Genomic DNA, 23,790 nt, shown 5'->3' on the forward strand with positions numbered 1-23,790 from the left:
TTTTCAGAGGGAAATTAAGTGGATTTTTCTAATGGGTACCAGAACTCCCACAGGTTTGAATAAAAGAAATGAAATACTGTTTGCTTACTAATGCTGTTGTTTTGTTTTTTTTTTTTTTTTCTTTGTCTGACAGTCACTTCTATGTTACCATGTGTGAATACCTGCATAAAAAATGTTCCCCTCACAGGGTTAATGCTTTAGTGAAAAGCTCTTTCCATTTGATTAAACACATGTTTGGGTTTTTACTCCCTCCTTTTTAAACAAGTCCTGTGAACACATGCTTTAGAGATTGACTAAGAACCAAGTGTTTGAAACGCGTCCTCTCTGTCTTGGGTTTGTTTCACCCCAACATGGACTTTTTAATATGTAAATAATAAAGAATCAACGTTTTAAAGAATTTCCTGTTTGGACTCAAGTTGCTGGAATATCTTTCTTCATCATTACCAAAGAATTGCCGACTTTTTTCCTTGCACGGTCCACAGGTCTCGGTCTCCTATCAAGCAGGTGAGCTGGGTAAAACCTTCATTCCTTTTACTAGAACTGGATGGAGTATGCTGAGCCTTGTAGTTCTGCAGCTGCTGTCTGCTCTTCTCCATACAGACAGACAGCAGCTGCAGAACTACAAGGCTCAGCATACTCCATCCAGGACTGTATGCAGAAGTTTTTTGCCCCCTGAAAAAATTATGTGGGCTTCGCCATATTTTTGTATGCTAGCCAGGTACAGCAGGCAGGTACGGCTGCCCCCAACCCCCAGTTGCCTATTTGTACCCGGCTGGGAACCAAAAATAAAGGGAAGCCCTTTTTTTATTATTTCATGAATTTCATGAAATAATTAGAAAACAAATGACGTAGGCTTCGCCCCATTTTTGTGTCCAGCCAGGTACAACTAGGCAGCTGGGGATTGGAATCCTCAGCACAGGTTGGCCTGAGCTTTCTGGGCCCCACTGCTGCGAATTGCAGTCTGCAGCCGCCTCAGAAAATGGCATTTTCATAGAAGCGCCATCTTCCGGCGCTGTATCCAACTCTTCCAGCACCTGCCTGCTATACCTGGCTAGCATACAAAAATATGGCGAAGGTCACGTCCTTTTTTTGTAGTTTTTTGGCAAAAAAAAAAAAAAAAATGCTTCCCTGGATTTTCCATTGCCAGTGAAGGTAACACCAAGCAGTGGGGGTTAGCAGCCAGTAGCTGCTTGGATTACCCTTAGCTAGCAATACAAAAAATGCAGCGGGAGCCCATATATATTTTTTTAAATTATTTATTTAAATAACTAAAAATAAAATGGGCTTCCCTGTATTTTGATTGCTGGACATCACAGTGCTGTAAAAATAAATCTTTAAAAAAATGACGTAGCGCTCCGCGGTATTTTTGATTCTCAGCGCAGATAAAGCAGACAGCTATGGGTTGCCACCCCCATCTGCCTGCCGTTACCTTGGTTGGCAATCAAAATACAGGGAAGCCCATTAATTTTTTCTATTTAAAAAATAGTTACAAAAAAAAATGACGTTGGGTCCCCCCATTTTTGATAGCCAGCTAGGGTAAAGCAGACGGCTGTAGCCTGAAAACCACAGCTGGCAGCTTTACCGTGGTTGGGGATCCAATGTGGAGGTCCCCTCAGGCTCTTTTTTATAATTATTTTATAAATATTAATAATTACACAATAAAAGTAGGGTCCCCCCCAAATTGGATCACCAGCCAAGGTAAAGCGGACAGCTGTGGTCTGGTATTCTCAGGGTGGGAAGGTCCATAGTTATTGGGCCTTCACAGCCTAAAAATAGCAGGCCGCAGGCACCCCAGACGTGGCGCATCCACTAGATGCGCCAATCCTGGCGCTTCACCCCAGCTCATCCCGTGCCCTGGTGCAGTGGCAAACGGGGTAATAAATCGGGTTGATACTAGCTGTAAAGTAACCTGAGATCAAGCCCAGCAGTTTGTGATGTCATGGCGTCTATTAGATACCCAACATCATAAACTGTCAGTACTAACAAAAAAAAAAAAAACAAAAAAAAAAAAAAAAAAAAAAATCGACAAAAGAAATTTATTTGAAAAAACAGTCCCCAAAACATTTCCTCTTTCACCAATTTATTGTAAGAAAAAAAATAAAGGGGTCCCACGACGACTCTGGACCGTCTAGAATATGGGGGGAGACACTCAGGGAACGTATCCCCCATTTTCTAGGAGTGCGGACCCTTCATGTGAGGAGTGTGGGTGCAATGAATCTGCACTCACTCTTCTCGGGTCCACAGCAGCAGAGTCCATGTCGTAATGGTTGCTACCAAAGCTGCAATGCCCTGCTCATGAGGTAAGGGCATGCCTAATCAGGAGAACTACTGTAGAGGAAGCTCTGCTCACTGGTATATAGGTGCTCAGAGGAAATAATAGATAAAATTAGTGAGTAACCTCGGCACTCTAAATCTCCCAGACTAAGTCAGTAAGTCACAACGGATAGTAATGCAAAATCACTCTTTATTGGTCCGTATTAAGAAAAAAAAAATTTTCATAAGCATATATGTTTTTGTCCAAAACAAGTTACAAATGACGTTTCGGCCTGAGCCTTCGTCAGATTGGACTTATCTGCATGTAATCATGAAAAATGACAATAATCAGTATCACATAAGAGTGAGAGAACAATAACATAAACTCGAACAATGTAGAGGTACAATTGGGATGCAGCAAAAAAATTGCAACACAGCAAGAAATGAAACACATGATACAAATGTCATAATACAGTACAAGGACAATATAGTAATGACAAATATGGGGTCAGAGTAGGCTTAGACAGCTCTGGTACGAAAGAGATGTCAATCATAAAGTAACATGTGCAGTAGGTGTAGAGCTACAGTATGCATGGCAGAGCTAATGGGTAGACCAACCATAGAAAAAGAACGGAGAAAAAGTGGAGAAAAAATGGAGAAAAAAAAATGGAGAAAGAGTGGAGAAAAAGTGGAGAAAAAGATGGAGAAAAAAGTGGAGAAAAAGATGGAGAAAAAAGTGGAGAAAAAAGTGGAGAAAAAAGTGGAGAAAAAAGTGGAGAAAAAAGTGGAGAAAAAAAAATGGAGAAAAAAAATGTAGAAAAAGTGGAGAAAAAAAATGTAGAAAAAGTGGAGAAAAAGTGGAGAAAAAGTGGAGAAAAAGTGGAGAAAAAGTGGAGAAAAAAATGTAGAAAAAGTGGAGCACCCTTTGGTGCCTTTCATGTGGCACTAAGGGGTGCTTAGCTTTGTATTTAGCCAAAAAAATGAAAAAAAAAAAATGACGTAGGGTTCCTCCTAGTTTTGTAGCCAGCTAGGGTAAAGCAGATGGCTGCAGCCTGCAGACCACAGCTGGCAACCTCACCTTGGCTGGTAATCCAAAACTGAGGGCACCCCACGCTGTTATTTTAAATTAAATAAATAATTTTAAAAAAAAAACAACACGTAGGGGTCCCCCAAAATTGGATCACAAGCCAAGGTAAAGCAGACAGCTGGGGCCTGATATTCTCAGACTAGGGAGGTCCATGGTTATTGGTCTTTCCCCAGCCTAAAAACAGCAGGCCGCAGCCGCCCCAGAAGTGGCGCATCCATTAGATGCGCCAATCCTGGTGCTTCGCCCCAGCTCATCCCGCGCCCTGGTGCGGTGGCAAACGGGGTAATATATGGGGTTAATACCAGATGTGTAATGTCACCTGGCATCAAGCCCTGGGGTTGGTGAGGTCAGGCGTCTATCAGATACCCGACATCACCAACCCAGTCAGTAATAAAAAAAAATAGACGACAAACACATTTTTATTTGAAAAAACACTCCCCAAAACATTCCCTCTTTAACCAATTTATTAGAATGAAAAACAAATCCAGGTCTGGTGTAATCCAAGGGGTTGCCATGACGATCCACACTGTCCCAGTCAATGAAGAGCTGGATGTTCCCCATTGGCTGGGAGAGCAGTGCAGTGACCTGAGCTAACATCAATGGGTCAGCCCAGGTCACTGCAGGGGATGACAAGTGCTGCTGTCAGCGAGGTACATTACCTGCGCTGATCTCCAGCACACTGACAGCCCCTGTCACTGAGTTCAATGACCGCCGCCTTCACACCAAGTATCGCGAGAGGCCCGTGACGTCACCGCTAGTCAGTCTCGGGTCGGAAGCAAGAGGTGATGTGACAAGCGGCGGCCATGGAGGACAGTGACAGCGCTGAGGTCGGGACTTCATCACCGCAGGTAAGCCGAGTGGGACCATGTGTGTGTGTGTGTGTGTGTGTGTGTGTGTGTGTGTGTGTGTGTGTGTGTGTGTATGTATGTATGTATGTGTACATGCCGCGGGCAGGAGGGGGCGGAGCGAGCTGAGCGGGGAAGTGTGGGCTTCCTGCACGTAACTAGGATAAACATCGGGTTACTAACCAAAGCGCTTTGCTTGGATACCCGATGTTTATCTTGGTTACCAGCTTCTGGCAAGCTGCCAGCGATGGCTCCTGCACACTGTAGCTGTAAAAAGCCCTGCTTTTTGCTGCTAGAACCGTTCTCGAACGTATCTAGAACTATCGAACTTTTGCAAAAAGCTCGAGTTCTAGTTCGATCTCGAACAGCCCCCAAAATCACTCGAGCCTAGAACTGGAGAACCTCGAACCTCGAACCGCGCTCAACTCTACCGCACACACACCGGCACTACCGCCCCCATCATCACCGCATACACCCCGGCATTAGCGCACCCATCATCACCGCACACACCCCGGCACTACCGCACCCATCATCACCGTACACACTGTCACTACCTGAGTGACATCCCCGCTGACAGTGCGATTCACTTTAGTTGCTGCGAGGAGCTGACAGAGAGTGGCGGTGTTCCACGGCCGCTCCTGTCAGCTTCATGTAGCAGAGCTGAAAGCGTCGTGGGACCTCGTGAGGATTACTCCGGACTTGGGAGGGGTAATTGGGGAATAATAAAGTGGTGAAAGAGGGTGTTTGTCTTTTATTCCAAATTAGGGATTTTTTCGGGTGTATGTGTTTATTTACTTTCACTCACAGGTTAATCATTGGGGATGTCTCATAGACGCCTGCCATGATTAACCTAGGACTTAGTGGCAGCTATGGGCTGCCATTAACTTCTTATTGTCCGATTGCCACCACACCAGGGCAATTTGTGATGAGCCGGGTAGAGTCCCGGGACTGTCACATCTAATGGATGCGGCAATTCTGGGCAGCTGCTGGCTGATATTGTTAGGCTTGGGGGCTCCCCATAATGTGGGGCTCCCCATCCTGAGAATACCAGCCTTCAGCCGTGTGGCTTTACCTTGGCTGGTATCAAAATTGGAGGGACTCGCACGTCTTTTTTTTTTTTTACATTTTTTATTTATTTTACTGCACGATATAGACCCACCCACCGGCGGCTGTGATTGGTTGCAGTGAGACAGCTGTCACTCAGCGTGGGGGCGTGTCTGACTGCAACCAATCATAGGCGCTGGTGGGCGTGGAAAGCAGTGTATACGAGATGTAATAATGAGTGGCCGGCATTTTCAAACGAGGAAAAGACGCCAGAGCAGTGTGACAGCTCTGCAGCGCTGCGCCGGTGATTGGTGAGTATGAGAGAGGGGGTGAGAGGGAGAGACCGACCGACAGAGAGAGACAGAGACCGAGAGAGAACGACCAACAGAGAGACCGACAGACAGAGACCGACCGAGAGAGAGACAGAGAGACCAGGAGTGATTTTAAACGATTTAGAATGTTCTGCTGGACATGCTGATCATGCTCAGTAGAACTTGACGGAATCCTACACTGGAATCCGTCGGCAAATGCATGGCGACGGAATCCAGCACCATAGACATTCATTATTACTCTTAACGGATCCCGACGGAATCCTGCGGAGTGCGTTTTTTTACAGCAACAAAAAACGCTACATTCAGCATTCCTTCCACCCGACAGTCACTAACTGTCACCGACAAAACTAATGCGCCGCGGCAAGGATGCAACGAAAGACCATCCGTTGCAATGCGCTCTTAATAGAAGCCTATGAGGAATAAACGGCTTCCTGCAACGATTACCGGAATTACTCAAGGCGGCAGATTGCAATGGATGCCGCACATCGCAAGTGTGAAAGTACCCATCGACCATTCTATTACATCCCTGCACTGGTACTAGTAACCTCTAGTGGATTTGCATTAAACTGCACTTAGGAGCACTACATCCTCCCTGTGTTCCTGCACCCCCTAGTGGTAGCATCACAATACATCAGTATATACAGTAGGTTATAAGCTTGAATCTAAAGGCCCAGTCACACTAAACAACTTACCAGCAATCCCAACAACGACACAACCTGATAGGGATCGCTGGTAAGTTGCTAGGAGGTCGCTGGTGAGATGTCACACTAAGCGACGCTTCTGCGATCCCACCAGCAACCTGACCTGGCAGGGATCGCTGGAGCTTCGCTACACGGGTTGCTGGTGAACTGTCACACAGGCAGATCTCACCAGCAACCAGTGACCAGCCCTCAGCCAGCAGCGACGCGTGGAAGCATGCTGCGCTTGGTAACTAAGGTAAATATCGGGTAACCAACCCGATATTTACCTTGGTTACCAGCGCACACCACTTAGCGCTGGCTCCCTGCACACCTAGCCACAGTACACATCGGGTTAATTACCCGATGTGTACTCTGCTACGTGTGCAGGCAGCAGGGAGCCGGCTTTTGCGGACGCTGGTAACCACGGTAAACATAAGGTAACCAAGAAGCCCTTACCTTGGTTACCCGATATTTACCTTTGTTACCAGCGTCCGCCGTTCTCACACTGCCAGTGCTGGCTCCCTGTTCCCTGCACTCCTAGCCACAGTACCGGGTTAATTGTGCAGAGAGCAGGGAGCCAGCACTGACAGCGTGAGAGCGGCGGATGCTGGTAACGAAGGTAAATATCGGGTAACCAAGGTAAGGGCTTCTTGGTTACCCGATGTTTACCGTGGTTACCAGCGTCCGCAGAAGCCGGCTCCCTGCTGCCTGCAGACGTAGCAGAGTACACATCGGGTAATTAACCCGATGTGTACTGTGGCTAGGTGTGCAGGGAGCCAGCGCTAAGCCGGCTCCCTGCTTACTGCACATTTAGTTGTTGCTCCCTCGCTGTCACACACAGCGATGTGTGCTTCACAGTGGGAGAGCAACAACTAAAAAATGGTCCAGGACATTCAGCAACAACCAACGACCTCACAGCAGGGCCCAAGTTGTTGCTGGATGTCACACACAGCGACATCACTAGCAACATCGCTGCTACGTCACAAAAGTCGTTCCTTTGCAGCGATGTTGCTAGCGATGTTGCTTAGTGTGACGTGGCCTTAAGCCAAGAGTGAAAATTACAACAGCAAGGTCTAGACCACCTGGAGTTCAGAACAATAACCTCAGGGAATTAGAAGAGCATTGCCATGCTAAAAAGTATCGTACATCCATGTCGGTAGTGTATATATATGTGTCGCGGGCGGGGAGGACGCCGTCGCTGCTGCGCTCTCGCTAACGCTCGGGTCTGGCGCTGCTCCGGCTGCTCGAGCGGTGGGCCGGATCCGGGGACTCGAGCGGCGCTCCTCGCCCGTGAGTGAAAGGGGTGGTTGGTTTGGGGGATTTAGTCCGTGACGCCACCCACAGGTCGTGGTGAAGATGGTCACCACCGCTGCTGGTGACGGGGATCCCGGGAGCGATGGTAGGGAGCAGCTGAGATGTTATTTTCCCCCTCCGTGGGTAGGGGTCGGTGGTCCCGGTGATGTTGTAACGGGGAGGCAGGGTTGGTGAAAGTGCAGGGTCGCAGGGACAGCGCGGCGCGGTGCCGGATTGCACGCGTGTACTCACTCAGCAAGAAAGGTACAAAGTCCTCGGTAAACCAAACGGCTGGATGGACGGGTCCCGCAGTCAGCTGCAGTGTCTTTCCCCGGAAAGGTGATGGCGGCTGTCTATCCCTGCACCTTGATGTTCTCTTTCCGACTACTATGGATTCCCAACGGTAGTCCGCTCCCTGGTGTATGGGTACCGGAGGAGCCCGTTTGCCCGCAGACGCTGGCCCTTGGGTCTCTAGCCTTAGGCGATAGCTGTATACCCTCACGGTGTGGGCGGTTGCCTTCAATCGGGACTTTTGCTGTTGTGAAACCCCTGGGGTTCCAGTCACATTCGGATCTGACTATTGTCGGTGGCTCCAAGCCTGGTCGGGGTCCGATGGCCCTGCCTGTGTGTGCTGGCTTCACTTCGCTCCCCGGTCGGTACCGGCGGGCCGTCGCCCGTCCCCGGTCCTACAGTTCCACGTTGTTCCACCACTCCTGCAGACGGCCATCACCGTCTGCCAACCTTGCTGTCAGTGCCTGGGCCACAAACCCAGACACCCAAGTGTTTGTTCCTCTCACTTCAACCTCCTGGACTAAACTGTCACTTTTCCCGCCTCCAGGCCTGTGAACTCCTCGATGGGTGGAGCCAACCACTTAAGCTCCGTCCCACCTGGTGTGGACATCAGACACTGGAGGGAGGCAACAAGGGTTTTTGTTTGGCTGTTGTCCCTGTCTGTTGGGGGTGGGGGGTGTTTGTATGTTATCTGTGACGACCTGGCTAGGCCAGGGCGCCACATATGTATAGTCCTTTTGGGTGTTTTTTTAACCCAACCTCCAGCTTTATATAGAAGACTTGTTAATGCGCCCCATTGTATTAATAATATCTCTCACTCTTAATCTAGATTAACCCTTTCACGACCATGGACGGATCTTTCCGTCATGGATCGTGTCCCGGTAAGCCCCGCCCCCTGCCGCGGGCAGGCGGCGTGGATCGGCACACATATCAGCTGTTTTCAACAGCTGACATGTGTGCCTACATGTTCCGAGTGGAATCGCATTCCACCCGGAACATTAACCCCTTAGATCTCGCTGCCAAAGTCTGGCAGCGAGATCTATATGCGCGCGGCCATGTTTTTTACTTACCACCGCCCCCTCCGGATGTCACGTGAGTGATCACGTGACGTTCGGTGGTTGCCATCGTAGCACAGGGTCATGTGATGACGCCTGCTGCTATGAAGTTTCACTTTCATTCTTCCTCGGCACAGAGCAGAGGAAAAAAGAAAGTGACTATTTCTGCTGTTTACAGCGGTATAGCTGTGATCAGCAGATAGCGATCAGCAATCGGATTGCTGATCGCTATAGCCCCCTAGGGGGACTAGTAAAATAAAATAATAAAAAAAAAGTTTTAAAAAATTAAAAAAAAAACAAAAAACCTAAAAGTTCAAATCACCCCCCTTTCCCCCATTGAAAATTAAAGGGTTAAAAAAATAAATAAATATACACATATTTGGTATCGCCGCGTTCAGAAATGCCCGATCTATCAAAATATAAAATCAATTAATCTGATTGGTAAACGGCGTAGTAGCAAAAAAATTCCAAACGCCAAAATTATGTTTTTTGGTCGCCGCAAGTTTTACGCAAAATGCAATAACAGGCGATCAAAACGTAGCATCTGCGCAAAAATGCTACCATTAGAAACATCAGCTCGAGACGCAAAAAATAAGCCATCACTGAGCCATAGATCCCAAAAAATAAGAACGCTACGTGTTTCGGAAAATGGCGCAAAACGTGCGCCACTTTTATTGGACAAACTTGTGAATTTTTTTAATCCCTTAGATACAAGTAAATCTATACATGTTTGGTGTCTACAAACTACTCGCACCGACCTCAGGCATCATACCCACACATCAGTTTTACCATATAGTGAACACCGTGAATAAAACATCCCAAAAACTATTGTGCCATCACACTTTTTTTGCAATTTTTCCACACTTGGAATTTTTTTGCTGCTTTCCAGTACAGCATATGGTAAAACATATGGTTTCATTTAAAAGTACAACTTGTCCCACAAAAAACAAGCCCTCATATGGCAAGATTGACGGAAAAATAAAAAAGTTACGGCTCTCGGAAGAAGGGGAGCAAAAAACAAAAACGGAAAGTGCCCCGGGGCTGAAGGGGTTAATATAATGCTCATAATAATACCATTCTGACAGATTTTTCAAAGTAAGTACATCGTTCCCATCAAGCATTACAGATCCATATATTGATGTGTGCAGTTTGATATGTCAAATCTGATCACAGAGCCACTTGAAAAGTAAAAACAACTTCAAAGTTTTCTAGTTTTAATACAATGTCTCATTACACTAGTTACCTTCATTAGCGTCTTATGATGAAACTGAAATTTGATTGTCAAGAGATTTCCAAAGATAGGTAGTGGAGTTGGTCCAGGGGGCAGTAAAGCAGCGGCTTGACGAAGTTTCATGTATTGAATACTGAGGAGACCCAAGAGTAGCCCCAGGAGTATCCAGATAACGTCCATCCTTGTGGGGTGATCGCTATAATCTGTCAGAAAAAAGTCAAAGGGAACATGAATTTAATATGAATATTTAGTAATTAAATGGAAGTTAGAGACTACAGGATTTTATGGTAAAACAGTAGATTAATTTTATGCTGCTAATGTATAGACATCGCAGGAATCTGAAGACAAGTGTCTGATAAGGGTTACAAACCCCTAATGCAATACAAAGTTCCCAAGCACTCCCAGTCCAAATGAGGTGAAAAACAAATGTTTATTTTGTGAAGCCGCAAGTCCAGTACAGTGAAGGAAATAATTATTGGATCCCTTGCTGATTTTGCACGTTTGCCCTCTGAAAAAAACATGAACAGTCTATAATTTTAAGGGTAGGTTAATTTTAATAGTGAGAGATAAAATATCCAAAATAAAATCTAGAAAATAACATGATATAAATTATTTAAATTTATTTGCATTTTGCAGAGAGAAATAAGTATTTGATCTTCTACCAACCATTAAGAGTTCTGGCTCCTACAGATCACTTAGACGCGCCTAATCAAATCGTTAACTGCATTAAAGACAGCTGTCTTAAATTATCACTTGTATAAAAGACTCAAAAGTCAAATAGACTCAATTAATCAGTCAGACTAACCGCTACAACATGGGCAAGACCAAAGAGCTTTCTAAGGATGTCAGGGACCAGATCATAGATCTACACAAGGCTGGAATGGGCTACAAAACCATAAGTAAGATGCTGGGTGAGAAATGGACAACTGTTGGTGCAATAGTAAGAAAATGGAAGAAATACAAAATGAGTGTCAATTGACATCGATCAGAGGCACCATGTAAAATCTCACTTTGTGGGGTATCCAGGATCATGAGGAGGGTGAGAGATCAGCCTAAAACTAAACGGGGGGGGGGTGAGACTTGTCACTGTCACTAAGAATACCATTGGTAACATATTACGCCGTAATGGCTTAAAATCCTGCAGTGCCCGCAAAGTGCCACTGCTCAAGAAGGCCCATGTGCAGGCCTGTCTGAAGTTTGCCAATGAACACCTGGATGATTCTGAGAGTAATTGGGAGAAGGTGCTGTGGTCAGATGAGACAAAAATTTAGCTCTTTGGCATTAACTCAACTTTCAGCGTTTGGAGGAAGAGAAATGCTGCCTATGACCGAAAGAACAACGTCCCCACTGTCAAGCATGGAGGTGTAAACATTATGTTTTTGGGGTGTTTCTCTGCTAAGGGCACAGGACTACTTCACCGCATCAATGGGGCAATGGATGGAGCTATGTACCGTAAAACCCTGAGTGACAACCTCCTTCCCTCCACCGGGACATTAAAGTGGGTTGTAGCTGGGGCTTCCAGCATGACAATGACCCAAAACATATAGCCAAGGCAACAAAGGAGTGGCTCAAAAAGAAGCACATTAAAATCATGGAGTGGCCTAGCCAGTCACCAGACCTTAATCCCATAGAAAACATATGGAGGGAGCTGAAGCACTGAGTTGCCAAGCCACAGCCTCAAAATCTTAATGATTTAGAGATGATCTGAAAGAGGAGTGGAGCAAAATTCCTCCTGACATGTGCACATAGCTCATGACGCATCTATAAGGGATAATCAGGTTAACAGGTTCTACCCCCCATACCATATTTACTTAAATAAAGACGATAACTACGACTTTATTGCAAGGAATGGCCACAGCTTTTATTTAACCGTATATATGTATACCAAACTCGTGGCTCAACATGCCACCCATTGTTAAACATAACCTTTATACATATATACCCTTATAACCAAAACCACCGATAGATCCATCCGAGAGGGAAACAACCATCATTCTTAACCCCCCGGCCGTAACCTCCAACCGGCCCAGAGGACCACCTCGGCCGTGACCAACCGGCCCAAGGTGAGGGGTAATAACGTTCCATCGTTAATTACCCCCACCCAGAACCTGCAGGACCTCCGCCTGCAAGTTCCCATCCACTCCGAAGCCACTCCCCTTGAGCGACTTCGTACCAACAAACCGACTGTCGGTACTCCCAACCTCTCAGACGGACCAATCCCCCCGCCACAGACCGGCCAAGTGACAACCTTACTTGGCCCGGGCCCCCCACACCCCAAGTGCTTGCTCCAGGCCATCCCTCAAACCCAGCATCCATAAATCCAGACCCACATCGGTCAGGTGAACCCCATCTCCCCTTAGGTACTGTTCCGTGGACTCCTCCAATTCTCTATGCCGCACCACCAAACCACCATTCCGTGCCACAAACCTGCCAATTGCCCGGTTCAGCTTACTTCGAGCCCTATTAATACGGTCCACCGACCTACCAAAACGCCACTGCGTCCGAGCTATGATGTCCGACCAAACGATCACAATGCCCGGGAACGCCCTCCACAAATGTAACAGGTCCAACTTTATGTCCCTTTTCAATTCCCTTGCCGACCTTATTCCCAAATCATTCCCACCCACGTGTAAAATTAACACATCCGGGTCACGATCCATACGGCTATAATAAGCCACCTCTGGGCGCACCCTACCCCAGGTCATGCCCCGAATTCCCAGCCACTTTACTCGGGCCTCCGTCACCGACACTCCAAGCTGCCGACCATCGTGACGCACATCCGCCCGCAACGCTCCCCAATACACGTAGGAGTGCCCGAGGATCCACACAAGGCATGGCCCTACAAAATATAAACACCACGAATAAAACAGCAACAGCCAAGAAAATTGTCACATACCAGCATCAAAACACAAAACAGGAATTCCCCACCCCCGAATCATCATCTGACCAAATGAGGCCTAATGTACAAGCGAAACCTGGAAGACTCCCACCTCCCAATCCGCCGGATACAATCCTCACTCAAACCCCACCTGGCGGCTTCCGTTGCCGCCCCAATCCGGAAGGAGTGAGACCCGTATTCACTTGGCTCCTCCCCCACCCGAGCTAAGGCCATCTTCAGCACCGCAATGAATTGGTAACGCGACAAGGCCAATCCGTCCGCATGCCGCAGGAAAACGCCAGGGTAACCTCCGCGCACCTTTAAAAACTCCGAAACCTGTACCACCGGGCACAGTTGGTGTCCCGGTAACGCAAACAACCACTAAGCGCCCCCGCCCCCTCTGATCCGTCTTCGAAAAACGAAGCCGACATTCCACTCTATCCTCCCCCAGCATTACATCCTCCATCATCAAACCACCCATTGCTTGCTTAGCCGGGCTGACCAATTCACCAATGCGAAAGGCCCCAAAAAACGCCATTACAAAAGCTACCGAAAACAACCCCCTCTCAAAAGGAGACGAACACAATTCCCCCAAACATCCCACTAAACGCCCCAACAAAGGCAATGACACCGGCCGCCTCATGTCACGCGACTGGGCCCCTTTCCGAAAACCCTTCATTGCCTGCCGCACCAGAAAATCCTTAGTCGCATCCCGGACCCCTTGCATCTGAAACAGGAAGGCCAATGCCGCCAGCTTGCCACCCATCACCAAAACGGACCGACCTGCCGAAAAGTCCCCACTAATTAACATCAGGACCCCCAACACTCGGTCTTTGTAACCCGACTCCACGAAGTCCCCTCTTTCCAACTCTGCCCATTCCTTCCACACCGCCTGATATCGGCACCAAGTAGCCTCAGACACCGATCTCCTAATCCCCTCAAAAGCTACACCGATGCCAGGTCCCACAGCCCGTCCGGGCAAGGTTCTCCATCCGCGTCCGCTCCCGGCACCAGCTTCCTGAACCTGCAAAACTGAAACCGTGATAGCGCGTCAGCCACCTCGTTTCGAATCCCTGCCACGTGCCGAGCCACCACGCAAATGTTCAACTCCAAACAACGCAACACCAAGTGCCTTAAATACCCCACAACCGGCGGGGATTTTGCCGACAGCGCATTGATGGAATGCACCACCACCATGTTGTCACAATGCATGCAAACCCTTCTTCCGGAAAAAACGGGGCCCCATAACTCCACTGCTACAATTATGGGAAACAATTCCAGCAGCGCCAAATTCCTCACCAGACCTGCTTCCACCCAAAGCTTTGGCCATTTTCCAACACACCAGTGCGTCTGAAAAATTGCCCCAAAACCTGTCGCTCCAGCCGCATCAGTATACAACTCCAACTGGCTATTGGACAAAGCCTTGCTCATCCAAAGAGTCCGACCGTTGTACCGGTCCAAGAACTTCTCCCAAACCAACAAATCCCCCTTCATCACTTGTCACTCTTACAAAGTGATTCGGAGCTCTTACCCCCGCGGTTGCACTTGCCAGCCTCCTATTAAATATCCGCCCCATCGGCATGATGCGACAAGCGAAATTCAATTTCCCGAGCACTGACTGCAAGTCCCGCAACCGCACCTTCTTGGCCTGATACAAAAACCGCACCGACGCCTTCAAATCCAGAAGCTTCCCCTCAGGCAATCGGCATTCTATTGCCAGTGTATCAATTTCAATACCTAAAAAACATAGAGCAGTCACCGGCCCTTCTGTTTTTTCTTTTGCCAACGGAATACCCAGGCTCCGCGCAATCCGCTCTAACGTAAACAACAACAAGGAGCAAACCGAAGAGCCCGCCGGACCCACGCAAAAGAAGTCATCCAAATAGTGAATCACTGAATGGACCCCTGCCACGTCTTTGACTACCCATTCCACAAAGGTACTAAATGCCTCAAAATGCGCACACGAAATGGAACAGCCCATCGGCAGGCAGCGATCCACATAGTATTCCCCATCCCACATACACCCTAAGAGATGAAGACTCTCTGGATGCACCGGAAGTAAACGAAAAGCTGCTTCCACATCCGCCTTTGCCATTAGGGCCCCCCGCCCGGCAGCCCTTACCAGCTCCAATGCCTTATCAAAGGATACATAAGAAACTGCCGACAACTCTGGTGATATCCCATCATTCACCGACAATCCCGCCGGATAAGATAAATGATGGATGAGCCGAAATTTGTTCGGCTCCTTCTTAGGCACCACCCCAAGGGGGGAAATCCTTAAATTGGAGAATGGCGGGTCCTGGAATGGACCCGCCATCCTCCCCAACTCCACCTCCTTTTGCAGTTTTTCCTTCACCACCGCTGGATGTTCTTTTGCGGACCTCAAATTCCCCGGGCGAAACACCGGCGCCTCAGATTCAAACGGAATCCGAAAACCTTCCGTAAAACTACGTGCCAACAATTCCGCCGCTCTAACATCCGGGTACCTATTTAGATAGGGAAGCATCGCCTCTACCCTCACTGGCGTCCTCCCTTTTTCCAGACCCCTCCCCCGCCTTTCCTTTTCCTTTCTTAAAGCACCTTGCCAGGGAGTGAGAACCTCCACATCCGGAACACTCATGTTTGAAACGACATGAGGCCCCGAACTTACACTGGCCCTCGTTATATTGCCAACAAGCCCCCTTTTTCTGTCCAGCCGGGGACCCGCCGCTCGCACCCGGGCTCCCGGCACCACCTCGAAAGGGCTGAGCCGGAGCCGTCATTAGCCGCATCCACAAAGAAATATCTTTGTGTCCCCACTGAACACCAGGCCGCAGAGCCTTCCGTTGCCGAAACTGCTCGTCATATCTTAACCACCCTAATCCGCCGTATACTCTATACGCCTCCCCTATCGCGTCCATATAACCAAATAGAGCGGAACAATGCTCCGGCTCCTTTTCCCCAATCACGCTAGCCAAGATCGCAAAGGCCTGCAGCCAATTGGTAAACGTCCTCGGGATCAACCTATACCTCCGTTTTTCCTCGTCCTCCTTCTCCTTTTTTGTATCACTGGGCTTCACCTTATCCAAATTAAACTTCTCCAAGGGAAGCAGGGAAAAAATTTCCACATACTCCCCTTTCCAAATCTTGTCCCTCACTTCCTTTTTTAAATGAACCCCCAACTGACCTTCAAAACACACATAAATTTCACTCCGCGCCCTATCATCCAACCGCACAACCTCATCCTCTTTCTCTTTTTCCTTTTCCGCCTCTTTACTCACACCCACGTCAGCCGCCCCACCGGCCGCCTGTCCCGCATCTACCGCCGCGGTAGTGTCCCGCGCCGCAACCTCACGCACCGGCGCCTCTGTCTGCACCACTTCCGAGGGGGCCACCCACGCCCCCACCGGAGCCCCAGGCCCAATCCGACTACCCCGTTCCGCCGACAACCCCTGCAACACCCCCAAAAGCTGCCCCCAAAACTCCGGGCCCGGTAGACCAGATTGACCGACCGCACTCGCCCCTTGCGCAACACTTCCCGCGGAGGAACCCCCTCCCCCGCCCGCACTACCCACAGCATTAAACATTTCTGTCGCTCGCTCACCAGGCTGCCGTTGCACCGACGTCGGCACAGCCGTGCCCCGATCATCCTGCTGTCGCTTTGTCCGACCTGTCGCTGCCATAGACTCTTCATCCCCTCCGGAGTCCGAACTGCCGCTGCCGGCCACAGGGGAGACCAGCGAGGGGACAGCCCGCACCTGGCGGCCGTCGACCCCCACGGTCACCGCACCCCGCTCCTCCGGGCGCCTCCTGCTGGACCTCAGTCTCTTGGCACGACGTGGCGCCGTACCGCCGTCCATCCCTGCTGGCCTCCGGTATCCTTGCTGCGCCGCTGCTGCGTCTTCCCTGCTCATTGGGCTCCCTCCCTGCCGACTGCGGGATCGCCGTCCCGCCTCTGACAAACGCCGGGAACCCCCCCCAGCACGATCCTCGCCGGAGGGGACCGTAATCCGGGACCGCACCATGCCTGCCGGGCCACCGCACTCTTCTCCCGCTCGTCTCTGCCCGCCGCCGCACTCCACCTCCACTTCCCGTCCTGAGTCGCTCCCCTGCCGTCTGCAGGGAGTCTCCACCGCCAATCCGATACGCTGGGCTCCACCCCCGGCCCGCACATCACCGGGGGTTGCCGCTACTCCGCTCCGGGACCTTGCAGACCGCGGACCGGAAGTAGGCCTCGCCGAAGCTCCACCCACCTCCGACCCGCGGGATCTCCGGCGAGGATTCCTCCCGGCAGCCGGCAGCTCCACTACAGCAGACGCGGGGCTCCCTCGTGCCGGAGGGTCCCCGAAGGGCCTCCTTGATCTCCTTCTCCCCCCTCCGCTGGGGGAGTAGCGCACCGGCGGCCGTGACCGCCGAGCACGTATAACAGGCCCGGGCGCAGGAGCAGCAGGAATCACCGCTCCAGCACCGCAAACTGCCGCCAGCTGATCCCGCAGTACGTCAGCACCCAGGACCTCAGCAGCCCCACGCACTAAATCCATTAAAGCGGCCAGGTCAGCCATCGCAATGGGCTGCAGCACAGACGTCCTGGGGCACAAAGTTCAAGCGACGAAAGGGGAGGTAACACACTTTACATTCTCTTTATACCTCAAACTACGCCCCCACCCCTTCCTTGCTCTCCACCAATCCCCCCTCCAGTACCAACCACCAATCCCATGCCCCCATCTACCTCCCTCATCCCCAACCAAAACCTTTAACTCCTTACCCTGCACCCTCCCGATCGTCATGGGCCTGCTCACCCCTATGGGGCTCACTGCCCTTCTTCATCAACTGCAAAAAACATCTGACTGCTGTGCTTGCCAACAAGAGTTTTTCTGCCAAGTATTAAGTCTTGTTTGCCAGAGGGATCAAATGGATTTTCTCTCTGCAAAATTCAAATAAATTTATATAATTTATACAATGTGATATTCTGGGTTTTATTTTGAATATTCTATCTCTCACTTTTAAAATTAACCTACCCTTAAAATTATAGACTGTTCATGTCTTTGTTAGTGGCCAAACTTACAAAATCAGCAAGGGATCAAATACTTTTTTCTTTCACTGTATATGGGTGAAAACGTTTAGGTCATCACACATTGAAGAAAAACCTACCAAAGATGCCAGACCAGATGATGTATGCACAAACAGAATGTGCTAGACCCTTCTCTTAAAGGAGGCTGCAGCCCAGGTGCAAGATGCTGATGTCACAGCCACTCAACCCATTCAACCTAGAGGGGAGGGGGGCAGCTGCTTAGCAAAAAACTTATAAACACTAATAAGGCTTGCACTGGGAGCCCATCATATAGATAGGTGTAATGCACAGTGTCTGCACTGTGACTTATAAATGACGCCTAAACCCAGGTAAGGCGGGCTAATCAGCACTATACACATGCATCTCACACAGATAGGCGAGATGCACAGTGTCTGAATTATGGCCTATAAATGACGCACAACACTAGGCCAGGCGGGTCAGTTAGCACTATATACATGCATCAACATGACAGTCTCACCAATATACCAACCTAGAATCAAAAGGTCCACACACATCCTGCAAGAATGGATAAAATGTGCCATACCTCAATTGTGAGAAGTTAGTTGATATTTTGGTCCAAAATATGGAAGCCCGCAATCCTCATCACGGATTTTCACACTTGCGGGTCCCTACACTAATTTATCAAGAAAAAATACCATAGAACTGCATAAAAAAAGAAAAACCTACCAAAGATGCCAGACCAGGTGATGTACGCACAAACAGAATGTGCTAGACCCTTCTCTTGAAGGAGGCTGCAGCCCAGGTGCAAGATGCTGATGTCACAGCCACTCAACCCATTCAACCTAGAGGGGAGGGGCGGCTGCTTAGCAAAAAACTTTCACACTAATAAGGCTTGCACTGGGAGCCCATCATATAGATAGGTGTAATTCACAGTGTCTGAACTGTGACCTATAAATAACGCCAGAAACCCAGGTCAGGCAGGCCAATCAGCACTATACAGGTGCATCTCACACTGATAAGCGAGATACACAATGTCTGAACTATGGCCTATAAATGACGCACAACACTAAGCCAGGTGGGTCAGATAGCACTATATACATGCATCACACATGACAGGCTCACCAATATCCCAACCTAGAATGGGCTTTTGGCGTCATTATATATATATATATATATATATATATATATATATATATATATATATATAAAAACCTCAGAGTATGTATGTGTGTATGTTTGTATGTATTGTATGTATATATGTGTGTGTGTGTGTGTGTGTGTGCGCATGTGTGTGCATGTATGTCCGCTAAAGGAATTTGCATCGTCGCATTTACAATCACGAACGTTTGCACATGCACTCCATGTGACTCAGGGAATGTCATAGACTGTTTTGATGGGAAGATTTAACCCCGCGCTTTACAGTTACTCTCCAAAATCCTGCCTCTATTAAACTGAATAGAGGTGGGAGCTACAGGCTATTAATAGCAACTGTCGGTGGTTGCTATAAGAACAAAATAAACTGTTAGTATAAGAAGCTTCTGTGTGAGGTAATTTGATGTCGGTGGGGAGACGGATAGCGAGAGACAGAAAGAAATACAGACAGAGAGAAACAGACGTGGAAAGAGACAGACAGAGACAGATGGGGAAAGAGACAGACGTGGAAAGAGACAGACAGAGACAGCCGGGCAAAGAGACAGATGGGGAAAGAGACAGATGGGGAACGAGACAGCAGGGCAAAGAGACAGACCTAGAAAGTGACAGACCTAGAAAGAGACAGACCTAGAGAGAGACAGCCGGGCAAAGAGACAGCCGGGCAAAGAGACAGCTGGGCAAAGAGACAGACCTGGAAAGAGACAGACCTGGAAAGAGACAGCTGGGCAAAGAGACAGCCGGGCAAAGAGACAGCCAGGCAAAGAGACAGCCGGGCAAAGAGACAGCCGGGCAAAGAGACAGACCTAGAAAGAGACAGACCTGGAAAGAGACAGACCTGGAAAGAGACAGCCAAGCATAGAGACAGACCTGGAAAGAGACAGACCTGGAAAGAGACAGCCAGGCAAAGAGACAGCCGGGCAAAGAGACAGCCGGGCAAAGAGACAGCCAAGCATAGAGACAGCCAAGCATAGAGACAGCCGGGCAAAGAGACAGCCGGGCAAAGAGACAGCCGGGCAAAGAGACAGCCGGGCAAAGAGACAGCCGGGCAAAGAGACAGCCAAGCATAGAGACAGCCAAGCATAGAGACAGACCTGGAAAGAGACAGACGGGGAAAGAGACAGCCCTAGAAAGAGACAGCCAAGCATAGAGACAGACGGGGAAAGAGACAGGCGGGGAAAGAGACAGGCGGGGAAAGAGACAGACCTGGAAAGAGACAGCCGGGGAAAGAGACAGACCTGGAAAGAGACAGCCAAGCATAGAGACAGACGGGGAAAGAGACAGCCGGGGAAAGAGACAGACCGGGAAAGAGACAGACCGGGAAAGAGACAGACCGGGAAAGAGACAGACCGGGAAAGAGACAGACCGGGAAAGAGACAGACCGGGAAAGAGACAGACCGGGAAAGAGACAGACCGGGAAAGAGACGGACCGGGAAAGAGACGGACCGGGAAAGAGACAGACCGGGAAAGAGACAGACCGGGAAAGAGACAGACCGGGAAAGAGACAGACCGGGAAAGAGACAGACCGGGAAAGAGACAGACGGGGAAAGAGACAGACCGGGAAAGAGACACACCTGGAAAGAGACACACCTGGAAAGAGACAGACAAAGACAGACGGGGAAAGAGAGAGATGGGGAAAGAGAGAGACAGACAGACAGACACACACATAGAGACAGACACAGAGATAGAGAGAGACAAAATTATACAAATACAGACAGAGAGATAGAAACAGACAGACAGAGAAAGACACAGACAGAGAGACAGACAGCGACACACAGACAGAGACTGGGAGAGAGACAGAGTGACAGTTACTATCCCGGGCAATGCACGGGTAGTACAGCTAGTATATATATATATATATATATATATATACATACATACACACATACACACACACATACACACATACATACATACATATTGTTCAAATAGTATTTCCCTTCCACCGATTTGGAGGCGCAGCTGAGATATTCTTTACATTGTATCCAGCACCACTCAACGTTCCTATATAATTGAGAGCCTTATTCACACCCTGTCCAAGAAGTTGGCGTCTATTATTTCCCTGGCATGGTGTAGCCAACACCAACTCCTATAACGCACATTGCGTTGTCATTAGTGATGAGCGAATAGTAACTATGACTATGAATATGGCCTCAGTGTCTCCTCCATGCTCCTGATTATCAAGTCACTGGCACTTCCTACAACGCAAGCTGCTTTGCTAGGTCTATGGCCCTAAATTTCTACTCTCACATATGGCTGTCTTGTCACCGGCGCATGTGCCTGACACACAGCCCTTTAGACTACGACAACAATGCCGTTTCATGCCCCCGACCTCTATATCACTGGTGCATGCGCCCAACACACAGCCTTTCAGGAATCACATGGGAAGTACACAGCTATGTTATTTGCTGCTTCTCCACTTTTAATCCCGGAAATATCACCTGCACATTGGTGCTTATCTATAGCAATGACTACAGTTAGCACAAATCACGCCACCAATCCAGGCAGTCTCCCAGCCAGCAGCACAGTATAGTATGCACCTTAGTAATCACACTTACCACTCCTATTTCTTCAGTGTGTTCCTCATTCTCCATCCATCTATGTTACCATTCTGGGTTTTTCTATACAATTTAGTGCTCCTGGTCATTACTGACTCTACTTTCTCTAGTGCTCGTATATTCTCTGATGCTATTTTCCTAATTTTTACCTACAATCTATCATCCACGTTTTAAAATTTTATAATCTTATTCTCAGCACAATATCTTTTACATATTTTACATTGCATACTCCATATATACAGTAGTTTCATTTTTACACAACCCAAGTCAAACTTACAAAACATGATTTTCTCCTCTTTTTTTCTTCTCTCTCTCTCTCTCATATTTTCCCCCCTTTTTCCCACCTTCCCATGTTCTCCTTCTCTCAACCCCCTCTCCTTCCCCTTTTTCCCCATCTACGTCTGATCACTACTAGTGATGACAAAACAATCACTTATCTCTGGCAGACCAGCCAGACAAAACACTGCCGGCAGCCAGCAAAGGTGCTCAACACAGTGAAATCCTAGGTGCATTGCCCCCTGGGAAGTAAGTATCACTGACCTAGGATTTCACTTTGTTGAGCGCTTTTGCTGGCTGCTGGCAGTGTTTTCTCTGGCTGGTCTCCCCGAGATCAGTGATTGTTTTGTCTTGCTGGTCTACTAGGCTTTGCTCCCACCTAGCCAGAATCCTACTTCCCATTGATGAGGGCCAAAACAGGTGTCTGTGGATGGATACCTGGCCTTGGTATTTCACTTGTCATATCTTTAAACTCATCAAAGAGTGGGATATTGACTAAAAGGGCCACTTAATATTGTGGTTATGGTGGTCTCCTAAAAAGAGCCACTCCTTGGCTAGGTCCTTCCCGGAGGGATATCTGGCTATTTTCCTAACAGAGGCTCCACGGACCTTTTTTGATTTGCACTACTAGTAATGGGCGGACCTGGACTGTAAAAGTCCAAATTTGCGCAGTTTCAAAAGGTACTCGAGTGCATGGCCTGGGATTCTCAGGCAATTTTGGCTAATGATCTGGATCCGGCACTTGGGAAAGAAAAAATAAATAAAGGAAAAATAAAGACAATAAGAATGAAGCAAGCGCTTCATACTTACTAAGTCTTCAACGTTGCTGTAACTGCTCTCGCGGCCACTCACTCGTCTTCTGGGGCCACTCATTATTGCTCACCCATATGCACTGCTTTCCCCGCCCACCGACCTAGCGTCTGTGATTGGTTGCAGTCAGAAGCGCCCCCAGCCTGTGTGACAGTGTGTGACAATAATTCCATGCCCGTCCTAGCGGGTACTGTGTGCCTTAACCAGACTGTACAAATAACGTTCATTAGAAGTGACATTCGCCATTAGCTGCGCAGCACGGGAATAGAGAGTAGCGTGTGATCGTGGGCAGAACCCAGATAAAAGAGCGCAAAGGGAAGTCCCGCTGCCGGAAGTAGGTGAATTCGTGGCAGATGTCGTCTGAGGAGGATCAGGCCGCCCCTGAAGCTGCAACAGCAGTGCTGGTGTTACCGTTCACAATGCCATATCTCCCAGGGGCAACATGGCTGCCACAATACTCAGGAGAGGCATATACTCTGGCGGAGTTTAAAAAGAGACTGTATAGCCTATTTCCAGTATTTCCCCTGGCTGAATGTCAGAAGACCAGCATCCTAATCAGCCAGCTGTCCGGGGCAACTAGGCGAGAGGTCAGATCCTGGCCAGAGGCTAAAAAAAGAACAGTGAAGCAAACCTTGGCCAAGTTGAAAGATACCTTTGACACCCGCACAGCAGCCGAGATCAAAATGAGATTCTATGGGTGAAAACAAAGGATGCAGGACAGTATCCGGGATTATGCTTTAAATCTTCAAAAAGCCGTGAAAGCAGCTCGACAGATGGAGCCAGATGGGGCACAGGATGAGTACCGACTGTTAACCGATCAATTTATAGAAGGCCTCCTGTCCGACGCTCATCGGGCCCAGCAGTACATCGTGACTCTGCAAAATCCTGATCTCAGCTTTGCAGAGTTCAAAGAATGGGCCATCCGAGTGCTAAAAGAACCGGCTCTGCATGACTCCAAACCTCGTCAGTTGTCCGCAACCAAACCGGGGTCAGTACC

General features: G+C 48.8%; 1 protein-coding gene across 1 annotated transcript in view; it reads right to left on the reverse strand.

Annotated features, from left to right (window-relative positions):
* LOC142296590 (cytochrome P450 2J2-like) overlaps positions 1-23,790 on the reverse strand; it is a 399,973-nt gene that overhangs the window by 370,911 nt on the left and 5,272 nt on the right. The window contains exon 2 of the mRNA XM_075340382.1: positions 10,124-10,314. Within this exon, the coding sequence (XP_075196497.1) occupies positions 10,124-10,291 (168 nt within the window). The 5' untranslated portion in view covers positions 10,292-10,314. The remainder of the gene's footprint in view (positions 1-10,123; positions 10,315-23,790) is intronic.

The sequence above is a fragment of the Anomaloglossus baeobatrachus genome, chromosome 3, assembly GCF_048569485.1.
Source record: "Anomaloglossus baeobatrachus isolate aAnoBae1 chromosome 3, aAnoBae1.hap1, whole genome shotgun sequence".
Taxonomy (NCBI): Eukaryota; Metazoa; Chordata; class Amphibia; order Anura; family Aromobatidae; genus Anomaloglossus; species Anomaloglossus baeobatrachus.